The following is a 12,946-nucleotide window of genomic DNA, read 5'->3' on the forward strand; positions in this document are numbered from 1 at the left end:
CAGAAAGTAGATGAGGCCAAAACGTTGTGAGATTTCAAGAAGAAATTAGAGATAACTCTTGACGCTTGGGGATCAGGATATTGAATCTGATAATCAGCGATGATCATAATGAATGGTGGAGCAGGCTCTAAGGGTCAAATGGCCTACTCCTGCTTCTAGTTTCTATGTATATTTCTATGTAACCCCGGTTCACCGCGAGGTCGGAAAGCCACCTGACAGCTGAAAAACACTAAGATTCCCAACACAGATGGAATCCCTGCTGAAGTACTAAAAGACGGTAGAGAGGCACTCCTGACTTGAATCCATGATCTCATCTCTCATACCTGGAAGGAAGAGACATGCCGGGAGATCTCAGATATGCCGCAATTGTGACCACCTTCAAGAAAGGGGATAGGTCCAACTGTGAAATTTACAGAGAGATCTCCCTGTCTGCCAGCCACAGGAAAGGTCATTGCAAGAATCCTCCTCAACCACCTTATTGCATTAGTGGACAACATTTAAAGTAATGCCTCATCCACAATACAAGGACAGACTCCTAATTCACAGCACCAAGTCCTACATTCACGGGATTGATAACCAAATGAAACTTATTCGGCCAACTGTTAGATATAAATCCAGATGCGCCGTGGTCAAGTTGTGATTAAAGACAGTTGCAGTTATCTTCTAGAAACACAATTTAACTCACCAGCCGTCTTGATATTGGTTTCCCCGACGAAAATGGTTTTTGAAATAAAACCAAGAATATCACTGATCTGACAACAGAGAAAACAGAATGAGTGCTTAAAAATAATCTTATTTTGGATAAATAAAGCAGGAGGATGTGGGTTGTACCATTCTTTACAGCTGAATGGGTTTGTGGATACAAGGGGAATTCATTCATTTAAGGGGGCTTTGTTATATTGACAACTATCCTTTCCTCTTAAATTAATTCCCTCATATCCACTACCTCATCTACAATACTGATTGATAAACCCAGGGTTTCTGCTTCAGCGCAATGGAATAAGTGTTCTCCAGATGTGTATTCTCCCTCCGAGAACCTGTTCCAGGCAAATCTGTTCCTTTGGTAACCCCAAATACAAATGCAGAATATTTAACCCCAACCTCAGAAGAGCACCAACAATTTGATTATTTGACCCAAACTATTCAATGTTGGTCCTATCAGAGTGACATTGCTAACTAATGTAAAATGAGAAATTTCACTTGCAGGATTGAGAATGACAAACTTATCTTACACAGGACTCTTACAGCCAGAATATACTTTCCTCCCAGCATGCCTGGTGCAGAGGTCAAAAGCTGACATCTCACCCGATGTGCCATGCAACTGTTTTCTAATTAGGCCAGGTACAATTAATTTGTTTTTATTCACCAATAGATTTTAGTAAAAGCTAAACACTGCAGCAGATAACAGAAATAACATGACTCATAGCCTTGTTAGGTCAAGCAGATCCTCCTAATCTGACCTCATGGGTCAGGCACAAAAACATACGCTCTGGACAAGCAGGTTAAAATGAGAAAATCTTTGGCAGATAGTGCGTCGTCTGCATGTCCTCCCCGTGTCTGTATGGGTTTCCTCAGGTTTCCTCCCACAGTCTGAAAGACGTACTGGTTAGGTGCATTGGCCATGCTAAATTCTCCCTCAGTGTACCCGAACAGGCTTCGAAGTGTGGTGACTGGGGATTTTCACAGCAACTTCAATGTAGTATTAACGTAAGCCTACTTGTGACAGCAATAAATAAACTTAACTTAAAACTGTAATACAAAAATACATTTGACCAGTAGAATGACTAACACTGAATTTCTTCACTGGTGTAAAGTTTCTATATTACAAATACCATTTTTGTCTGAGTGTGGGAATCATATCTGCATATTTTAATGCATGTGGAATCAGAGGGCAAGGTATAAAGGTGAAATGATTCCACATGACCAAAGGAAGGAGGACGGTAGAACTAAGTAGGTTGGTGGAACGCTGCCTTAATTCTAAACGGAACGACAGGAAGGAAGACAGGATACCGAATTGCATTTAAAAGAATTTTGACTCCTATAACATTATAAAATCAATGATGATTGAGAAATACAACATTATTTTTTCCACTAAGTTCCACATTCTTGCACGGGAGATCTAGACAGAAAGATATCACGGAGTTAAAATTAAGATAGTTGTACTTCCTCCCTTCCTACCTCTTTACTGTCATTATGAAATTAAAATATAAGATAAAATATATTTTCTAGAAGAAATCAGTCTTTGTGGACTTGTATAGTAATGTTATGACCAAGAGATTAATACATCTTTAAACAAACACAACGCTATAGAATTGCTCCTGTTCAGCCAATTGTCAGGTCTTAAAAATAATCTGCAGTATCGATAGGGTGAGTTTGAATGATTTTGTATTAAAAACTTACCCCAATTGGATTATGAAGACAAACTGGACAATATGGACCACTTTGAGGAGGTCATACGATTCAAAAATTCCAATAACCTTAAGGAACTTAGCCAGGCATAGCAGTGTGATATATCGTGTCAACCTGCAGCAGAGAGGTCAAAATTGATCAGTATTTATTATGTGCCCTTGAATTAAATAAGACAAATGACAAATTATAGTAATGCTCATATTTTTTGCACTGTTACCAGCTGATCTTACAGACAGTACATGCATTAACAAATGTATATATTTTTAAAATGTTGCACCACCTTATTCTAAAGTTATTTTCTCTCCTTTCAAAATTTCCCATGCACGACATTCTATTTAGAATCATCGAATGTAACAGAAGGTGGCCCTTCAGCCCACAGCAGCTATTCTTTCAAAGGACGATTCAATAAGACCCACTCCCTTGCCTTTTTCCCTGCAAAACTTTCAAATACTTAATCAATTCCCTTTCAAAAGCTATTATTCAATCTGCTTCCAACACCCTCTCTGACAGTGCATTCCAGATTGCAACAACATGCTGCATAGGAGAAATTATCACCACCCCTCGAGTTTTTTTTGCCATTAATTCTGTTGCTGTTAAGACACCTGTCATCCTTTGCTCGTGATGTTGTATGAGGACATATTTTTCTTTCAGGACAATTCCCTCCCACTACAACACCGTGAAAAAGCCTTTACAATTTAATACGGCTTCCACCTTTCTTGACAACCCACATAGGATTAGGAAGGTCAGATAGGGGACATTGGTGTAAACCAATAACCTACATATAATTAAATGTCTGTCAAAAGCCCAGAGCTGAAAAACATTCGGTCCATATTGCCTTCGTGAGGAAACATATTGATAAGAAACAGAGCATCAACCAGCCAACTGAAGTCAGATTGGTAAAGTTATCATTTTTGAATAGCACTGTTTAAACTAGATGAAAATCTATTTTGCTTTGGATATGGCTTGGGGGATTAAGCACTGTTGGAATAAAGATAATAATTCCATCACAAATGTTTGGCGAATCTCTGCTAGTCTTGAGTGAAGTAATAAAGTTGCCCATTCAAATTCGTGGCAGACAGCTGGGAAGTCAATAAGCTGCACATATGGGGGAAGGAAATGAAAAACATATGCATTAAACAAGTGGGCAGAAGTGAGACAGACAATTCATGTGGAAAAGTGAGAGGCTTTGGATCCAAGAAAAATAAACAAGGTTTTCTTATGAGAGACTGGGAGCAATGAAGGAATAAAGGCACAAAAAGTTAATGGATTGCTGTCTTTAACCTCAAGATGGTTGTAAAAATGGGAAACAATGTTGCTGGTGCACATGACTTTGGTCAGATCCTACCTGGGGTACTGTGATCAATTTTGAGTACCATCTCAGGGTGATACTGTTCTTGGGTATAGAAAGCAGATTTGTAAGAATGATATGGGATTTAAAGGAGTAAATCAGTTGGGTTGCACAACTTGGTTTTGTATTCACTGAAGTTAAAAAGATTGAGGGGTAATCAATTTGTTTAAAGTGATTAAGGAATATGGTAGGGTGGACAAAGCAAAACCATTACCTCTGATAGGGGAATCGAAAGCCAGAGAGCATAATAGTCAAATCAGAGCAAAGTGAAAGCAGGAATGTACTTTTTCAAACGGTAGTGGCAATCTGAAACTTGCCCCCCAAAAAGATGCAGATGTTCTGACCGTTGAAATTTTCAAGACAGATTTGCGAGGCAAGGATGACATGCAATGTGGAGCAAAGAAGTTGGGTAAATAGAATGGAGGTACAGATGCATGGCTTTGTCAGAGGGAGGTCATGTCCAACAAATTTGATTGAATTTTTTGAGGTGGTGACCAGGTGTGTAGATGAGGGTAGTGCAGTCGATGTAGTTTATATGGATTTCAGCAAAATCTTTGACAAAGTCCCACATGGGAGACTTGTAAAGAAAGTAAATTCACATGGGATACAGGGTAATTTGATGAAGTGGATTCAAAATTGGCTCAGTTGTAAGAGATAGAGCGTGATGACAGAAGGCTGCTTTAGTGACTGGAAGCCAGTGTCCAGTGGTGTACCACAGGGATCTGTTGTGTTGGGCCCTCTATTATTCACCATTTATATAAATGACATTGATGACTATATGGGGGGTAGGATTAGTAAGTTTGTGGATGACACAAAGATTAGACAGGTGGTTAACAGTGAGGCGGAGTGCCTTGGGCTACAAGAAGATATAGATGGAATGGTCAAATGGGCAGGTAAGTGGCAGATGGAATTTAAGTGAGAGGTGATACACTTTGGAAGAAGTAATTTGATAAGAAAGTACTCAATAAATGTTAGGACACTGGAAGTTCTGTGGAACAAAGGGACCTTGGCATGTTTGTCTACAGATCTCTGAAAATGGAAGGGCATGTTAATAGGGTGGTGAAAATGGCATATGGGACACTTGCTTTTATCAATCGAGGCATAGATTACAAAAGCAGGGACGTCATGTTGGAGTTGAATAGAACTTTGGTGGGGCCACAGCTAAAGTTCATTCATTAGTCACAAGTAAGGCTTACATTAACACTGCAATGAAGTTACTGTGAAATTCCCCGTGTTGCTACAGTCCGGCACCTGTTCGGTTCAATGCACCTAACCAGCACATCTTTCAGAGTGGGGGAGGAAACCCACGCAGACACGGGGAGAACATGCAAACTCCACACAGACAGTGACTCAAGCTAGAGTACTGTGTGCAGTTCTGGTTGCCACATTATTGGAAGGGTGTGATTGCTTTGGAGGGGGTGCAGAGGACATTTACCAGGATACTGCCTGGGATGGAACATTTAAGTTATGAAGAGAGGTTGGATAGGCTTGGATTGTTTTTGTTGGAGTAGAGAAGACTGAGAGGCAACCTGATCGAGGTGTACAAGATTATGAGAGATGTGGAAAGAGTGGATAAGGAGCAGCTGTTCCCCTCAGTTGAAGGGTCAGTCACATGGGGACATAGGCTCAAGGTGAGGGGCAGGAGGTTTGGGGGGGCGGGGGGGGGGGGGGGGGGATGTGAGGAAATCTTTTTCAGCGAGAGGGTGGTGATGGTCTGGATCGCGCTGCCTGGGAGGGTGGTAGAGGTGAGTTGCCTCATATCCTTTAAAAAGTATCTGGATGAGCACTTGGCACATCATCACATTCAGGGCTATGGGCCAAATGTTGGCAGATGTGATTAGGTGGGAGTTCAGGTGTTTCTAATGTGTTCAGTGCAGACTCGATGGGGCGAAGGGCCTCTTCTGCACTGTATGATTCTATGGTTAGTCATGATTAAACAGATTGGGTGAAGAGTAAAGTGGTTGAATGGCCTACAGGTGTTACATGTTCCTAATTTATCACATTTTAACTTGAATCAGTGCTGCTTCTTGATTTAAATTTACTTCATTTCATAGTCAGTCTCCATGCATATATTGGATTTGAAAACTGAAGTTTCTGTCAAACAAAAACTCCCCACCCATCAGCAGCATCTCCAGAATAAGTTCATCACATAATATTTGGTTTGCAGTTTTTTAATTTTTGCACCCGCAAAATGTTATTTCTAGAAAGGGGTGATACAAAAATCCTAAGTGCTGAAACAGATGATTTGTCAACTCTTGGCTCCTGACAAATCATTAATTCTGAGCTCTAAAGTCTCTGGTTCCAATTTTTTCTTCTTCTTTGCACGTTGTGGCAAGGCCAGCATTTGCTGCCCACTCCCAATAGCCCTCGAGAAAGTGGTGGTGAAATACCAGGTGCAATGGCATCCTCTAATGTCCAAACCAATTGTGGGGGATGTGGGGCACCTAAAGTTACAGTTCAAATCTTAATTTTTATTTCGAAAACGTCACCCAGTCTGACATTTTAAATTGTTTTAAACACAGATCCATATATTTAACCAGAGGTTTAACTAAACACAGTTCTATATATTTAACCAGAGATTGTCTCTGGGTTAACTCCAGGTCAAAGCCTCTGGAATCACGAACAGGCATTTTCAAAATAAAATTTGCTAGAATTGAACAGGAATTTCCTTTCCTTGACCTCTCTGTCTCCATTTCCGGTGATAGATTGACCACCAATATTCATCACGAACCCATCGACTCCCACAGCTTCTCGCACCTTACTCCCTGTAAGGGCTCCATCCCATTCTTCCAGTTTCTCTGCCTTCGTCGTATCTGTTTTGATGGTGCCACCTTCCAAAATGGTGTTTCTGACATGTTTGCTTTTTTCCTTAACTGAGGTTCCCGCACCTGTGGTTGACAGGGCACTCAACTGGATTCAACCAATTTCCAGCATCTCGACCCTCACCCCTTCCCCTCCCTCCCAGAACCATGATACGGTCACTCTTGTCCTCAACTTCCACTCCATCAGCTTCCACATTCAAAGGATCATCCTCCACCTGTTCTGCCAACCCCAGCATGATGTTACCACTAAACGCATCACCCCCATCAGCGTTCTACGGGGATCACACCCTCCATGACACCCTGGTCTACTCCTCCATCATGTGCAACTCCCCACAACACCTTCGCTCGCAATCGCAAACAGTGTAACACCTGCCCCTTCACCTCCTCACTGTTCAAGGCCTCAAATACTCCTATCAGGTTAAGCAGTGTTTCACTTGTACTTCTTTCAATTTGGTGTACTGCTTTTGCTGCTCCCAATGTGGTCTCCTCTATACAGGGGAGACTAAACACAGACTGGGCGACAGCTTTGTGGAACACCTTGTTCATTGCGCAAGCATGACCGCCAACCTTCCTGTTGCTTGTCATTTTAACTCAGCACCTTGCTTTCATGTTCGTCCTTGGCCTGTTGCAATGCTCCAGGAGCAGCATCTCATCTTCCAATTAGGCATGCTACAGCCTAACCCTAATCCTCAGGACTGAACATTAAGTTCAGTAACTTTAGACTATGACTTTTCACCTCCATCTTTTTTAAATAAATATCCCATACATATAATGTCTCAATGCAAAAACCCTCCCTTCCCCACACCAGGCCACCTGTCTTGTTCTTGATATCTTGTTGTAATCTATCACAGTTACATAGAGTCTGAGGTTTACAGCATGGAAGCAGGCCATTCGGCCCAACTTGTCCATGCCGCCCAGTTTTTACCATTGAGCTAGTCCCAATTGCCCACATTTGACCCATATCCCTCTTTATCCATGTAACTGTCTAAATGCTTTTTAAAAGATAAAATTGTACCCGCCTCTACTACTACCTCTGGCAGCTTGTTCCAGACACTCACCACCCTGTGAGAGAAAAAATTGCCCCTCTGGACCCTTTTGTATCTCTCCCCTCTCACCTTAAACCTATGCCCTCTAGTTTTAGACTCCCCTACCTTTGGGAAAAGATATTGACTATCTATCTTATCTGTGCCCCTCATTATTTTATAGACCTCTATAAGATCACTTCTAAGCTTCCTACACTCTAGGGAAAAAAAGTCCCAGTCTGTCCAGCCTCTCCTTATAACTCAAACCATCAAGTCCCAGCAGCACCATGGTAAATCTTTTCTGCACTCTTTCTAGTTTAATAATATCCTTTCTATAATAGTGACCAGAACTGTACACAGTATTCCAAGTGTGGCTTTATTAATGTCTTGTACAATTTCAACAAGACTTCTGTATTCAATGCCCAGACCAATGAAACCAAGCATGCCGAATGCCTTCTTCATCACTCTGTTCACCTGTGACTCCACCTTCAAGGAGCTATGAACCTGTAGCCCTAGATTTATTTGTTCTATAACTTTCCCCAACGCTCTGTCATTAACTGAGTAAGTCCTGCCCTGGTTTGATCTTCCAAAATGCATCACCTTGCATTTGTCTAAATTAAACGCAATCTGCCATTCGTCAGCCCACTGGCCCAATTGATCAAGATCCTGTTGCAATCCTAGATAACCTTCTTCACTGTCCACTATGCCACCAATCTTGGTGTCATCTGCAAACTTACTAACCGGGCCTCCAGTGCACAGTGGACCCAGCACTGATCCCTGAGGCACACCGCTGGTTACAGGCCTCCAGTTTGAAAAACAACTCTCTACCACCACCCTTTCTTCTGTCATCAAGCCAATCTTGTATCCAATTGGCTACCTCACCCTGGATCCTGTGAGATTTAACCTTATGCAACAACCTACCACGTGGTACCTTGTCAAAGACCTTGCTAAAGTCCATGTAGACAACGTCGACTGCACTGCCCTCATCTACCTTCTTTGTTACCCCTTCAAAAAACTCAATCAAATTCGTAAGACATGATTTTCCACTCACAAAGCCATGTTGACTGTCCCTAATCAGTCCTTGCCTCGCTAAATGCTTGTAGATCCTGTCTCTCAGAATACCTTCTAACAACTTACCCACTACAGATGTTAGGCTCACGGCCTGTAGTTCCCAGGCTTTTCCCTGCAGCCCTTCTTAAACAAGCACAACATTTGCCACTCTCCAATCTTCAGGCACCTTACCTGTGGCCGTCAATGATGCAAATATCTCTGCTAGGGGACCCACAATTTCCCCCCTAGCCTCCTGGGATATGCCTCATAAGCTACAATTTAGTATCTAACACATTCTCCTTCTCTTTAGTTCTGATGAAGAACTAAATAGACTCAATCTGTTTTCTCTCCCTACAGATGCTGCAAGACGTGCTGAGTTTTCCCAACATTTTCTGCTCTTGTTTCAGATTCCAGCAACTGCAGTATTTTGCTTATTCTCATATATTTTTTCTTCGTTTGAAATTTATGATTTTCTTCAGATGCTGATCAAACTGCAGTACTCTATGACTTTGATTTTATTCTACTGACTTTATTTTGCACACCACTTCCCCTCTTCTCTCCTTTGAAGGTAGAGGCCTTACTGGTTTGCAGCTGTGACACCCTACAATATCATATTCAAGTGTCATTCTTCAAGTGAGGCCCTGACAGTGAGTGTTAGCAAGTTAGACAACTGTAGGGTAATAAGAGTTGTTTCTGATCCTGCTCTCATCCAATAACCGCACAACACGTCCACACACATCCGGCAGCGAAGAAGAATCCTACTTCATAGAACAGATAGGTGGCATATAACATTAATCAGTGACCGAGTGATCTTCTGGACTAGTTCTGTGAAACACTTACACCTCAGCAATACATTATATAAATGCAAGTTGTTCTTTGTCACACAAGTGGGGCCAGAAGGGAGTTTTCCAAGTTTTTCTGCTTAATCAGTCTGGGTTTCATGTCACGTCCCATGTAATTACATGGCTTCCAGGGCTGATGTAGTGTTCATACATCTATCAACACTACATCTGGTGCAGAAGATACCACCTTTGTGTGAGGCAGGCTGAATGCACCAATAGGTCCTTTGCTGTCATTTTTCATGCTCAGTTTCCTACCCTGCACCACCTCCCCTGAACCCAGAGATACTGAAGCTCAGGGGCACCCTGGGTTTTGTAATCGCTGAGATTTTCTGTCAAGTTCCAATAGAATAGCAAGGGGCACAGTCAGGTGCTTCTGTGACCGCGATCGAGACTCCAGGATGGCCTGTTGCCTCCCTGCTGCTAGGGTCAAGAATGTCTCTCAGCAGGCTCCGGAGCTACTACATCTTCTCCAGAGCCTTCAACATGTCACTGATGAAGACGAACATCTCGCCAAGGCCATCCCCACACCCCCACTTCTTGCCTTCAAACAACCGCACAACCTCAAACAGACCATTGTCCGCAGCAAACTACCCAGCCTTCAGGATAACAGTGATCACGACACCACACAACCCTGCCACAGCAACCTCTGCAAGACGTGCCGATCATTGACACAGATGCCATCATCTCACGTGAGAACACCATCCACCAGGTACACGGTACATACACTTGCAACTCGGCCAATGTTGTCTATCTGATACGCTGCAGGAAAGGATGTCCTGAAGCATGGTACATTGGGGAGACCATGCAGACGCTACGACAACGCATGAATGAACACCGCTCGACAATCACCAGGCAAGACTGTTCTCTTCCTGTTGGGGAACACTTCAGCGGTCACGGGCATTCGGCGTCTGATCTTTGGGTAAGCGTTCTCCAAGGCGGCCTTCACGACACACGATAGCGCAAAGTCGCTGAGCAGAGACTGATAGCCAAGTTCCGCACACATGAGGATGGCCTCAACCGGGATCTTGGGTTCATGTCACACTATCTGTAACCCCCACGACTTGCCTGGGCTTGCAAGATCTCACTAACTGTCCTGGCTGGAGACAATACACATCTCTTTAACCTGTGCTTAACCCTCTCTCCACTCACATTGTCTGTACCTTAAAGACTTGATTACCTGTAAAGACTCGCATTCCAGCCATTATTTTGTAAATTGAGTTTGTGTCTTTATATGCCCTGTTTGTGAACAGAACTCCCACTCACCTGATGAAGGGGCAGCGCTCCGAAAGCTAGTGGCTTGTGCTACCAAATAAACCTGTTGGACTTTAAACTGGTGTTGTGAGACTTCTTATTGGGCATAGAAAGCAGAGGGTAGCAGTGGAAGAGTACTCTTCTAACTAGAGGCCTATGACAAGCAGTATTCTACAAGAATCAGTGCTGGGGCCTCTACTGTTCATAATATAAATAAATGATTTGGAGGAAAATGTAGGTGGTCTGATTAGTAAATTTGCAGATGATACAAAAATTGGGGGAGTAGCGGATAGTGAGGAGGATTGTCAGAGGATACACCAGGATATAAATCGGCTGGAGACCTGGGCCGAAAGACGGCAGATGCAATTTAACCTGGAGAAATGTGAGGTGATGCGATTTGGAAGATCTACTGCGGAAGGAAAGTATACGGTAAAGGTAGAGCTCTTAGAAATATTAGCATACAGAGAGATCTAGGATTGCAGATCCACATTTTTAATGCAATGGGAGTTTGGCACGGTGGCACAGTGGTTAGCGCTGCTGCCTCACAGCACCAGAGACCCGGGTTCAATTCGCGGTTTGGGTCACTGGCTGTGCGGAGCCTGCACATTCTCCCCGAGTCTGCATGGGTTTCCTCCGGGTGCTCCAGGTTCCTCCCACAGTCCCAAAGATGTGCTGATCAGGTAGATTGGCCATGTTAAATTCTCCCTCAGTGTACCCGAGCAGGCACTGGAATGTGGCGACTAGGGGATTTTCACAGTAACTTCATTGCAGTGTTAATGTCAGCCTACTTGTGACACTAATGAATAAACTTTGTGCCTGTACCAGCTTTTCTGACTGTGAGACCCAAACACCCAGATCTCTCTAATCCTACAATTACTTTAAAGTGTAAACCTATGGCCCTGGTTATTGAGCCTCTTTGCGAAGAAAAACTGGTCTTCATTCTGGGCCCCTCATAATGTGAGCTGAGTGACTGTCCCAGGAGACTTGTACCTGGAGCTGGGCACATCCACAGGGCCCAGCCTGGCGCTGGAGATGATGTTGTTGCTGTATTTCTCCTCCATCCTTCACACTTTCTGCCGCCGCCCCAGCTGAGCCGCTTCTCGCTGCCTCACCGATCCGCCATCAGTCACAGGCCCGAAGCCTGCGGCTCGAGTGTTTGAGCCTTGTCAAGGGAAGAGCATCCAGAGGCCGCGCATCAGCCTCCCAGGGAGCCGGTGCTGGCTTGGAGCAGCCACAGAAAATGCCACCGAGCAACCCAGAGCCGCCGCCAACCCACTGCCGACCGGGACCTCCCCGCATTCCGCCCCCTAGTGACCGGGACCGGGACCTCCCCGCATTCCGCCCCCTACTGACCGGGACCGGGACCTCCCCGCATTCCGCCCCCTACTGACCGGGACCGGGACCTCCCCGCATTCCGCCCCCTACTGACCGGGACCGGGACCTCCCCGCATTCCGCCCCCTACTGACCGGGACCGGGACCTCCCCGCATTCCGCCCCCTACTGACCGGGACCTCCCCGCATTCCGCCCCCTCGTGACAGGGACCTCCCCGCATTCCGCCCCCTACTGACCGGGACCTCCCCGCATTCCGCCCCCTAGTGACCGGGACCGGGACCGGGACCTCCCCGCATTCCGCCCCCTCGTGACCGGGACCTCCCCGCATTCCGCCCCCTACTGACCGGGACCTCCCCGCATTCCGCCCCCTAGTGACCGGGACCGGGACCTCCCCGCATTCCGCCCCCTAGTGACCGGGACCTCCCCGCATTCCGCCCCCTAGTGACCGGGACCTCCCCGCATTCCGCCCCCTAGTGACCGGGACCTCCCCGCATTCCGCCCCCTAGTGACCGGGACCTCCCCGCATTCCGCCCCCTAGTGACCGGGACCTCCCCGCATTCCGCCCCCTAGTGGGCAGCATGTAAATGAGTAACATTTAAAAAGAAACAGGAAAGATGTGGAAAAATACACACATTGGAAAATAAATACAATGATGACCTGTAAAATATTAAAGCAGAAAACAGCAAGTTGGCTAAATGGCAGAAATTATATTAATAGAACACTATAAGAAGCATAACGGATGAAAGAGTAGTTGTATTTTTTAATAGCCCTCTGATGTGACCTACAGCAAGCAACTCAGTCAAGGCAATTTGCTTTGGCAATAAATGTTGGCCATGCCAGCATCTAATAATGTTTTTTTTAAATTAAAG

General features: G+C 44.7%; 1 protein-coding gene across 1 annotated transcript in view; it reads right to left on the reverse strand.

Annotated features, from left to right (window-relative positions):
* Positions 1 to 12,482, reverse strand: part of slc30a5 (solute carrier family 30 member 5) — a 52,154-nt gene extending 39,672 nt beyond the window's left edge. Inside the window, exons 1-3 of the mRNA XM_078214997.1 lie at positions 11,735 to 12,482; positions 2,401 to 2,523; positions 686 to 752 (exon numbers count right to left, since the gene is read on the reverse strand). Of these exons, the coding sequence (XP_078071123.1) occupies positions 686 to 752; positions 2,401 to 2,523; positions 11,735 to 11,805 (261 nt within the window). The 5' untranslated portion in view covers positions 11,806 to 12,482. The remainder of the gene's footprint in view (positions 1 to 685; positions 753 to 2,400; positions 2,524 to 11,734) is intronic.
* Between the last annotated feature and the right edge of the window lie 464 nt (positions 12,483 to 12,946).

This window comes from Mustelus asterias, chromosome 6 (assembly GCF_964213995.1).
Source record: "Mustelus asterias chromosome 6, sMusAst1.hap1.1, whole genome shotgun sequence".
NCBI lineage: Eukaryota > Metazoa > Chordata > Chondrichthyes > Carcharhiniformes > Triakidae > Mustelus > Mustelus asterias.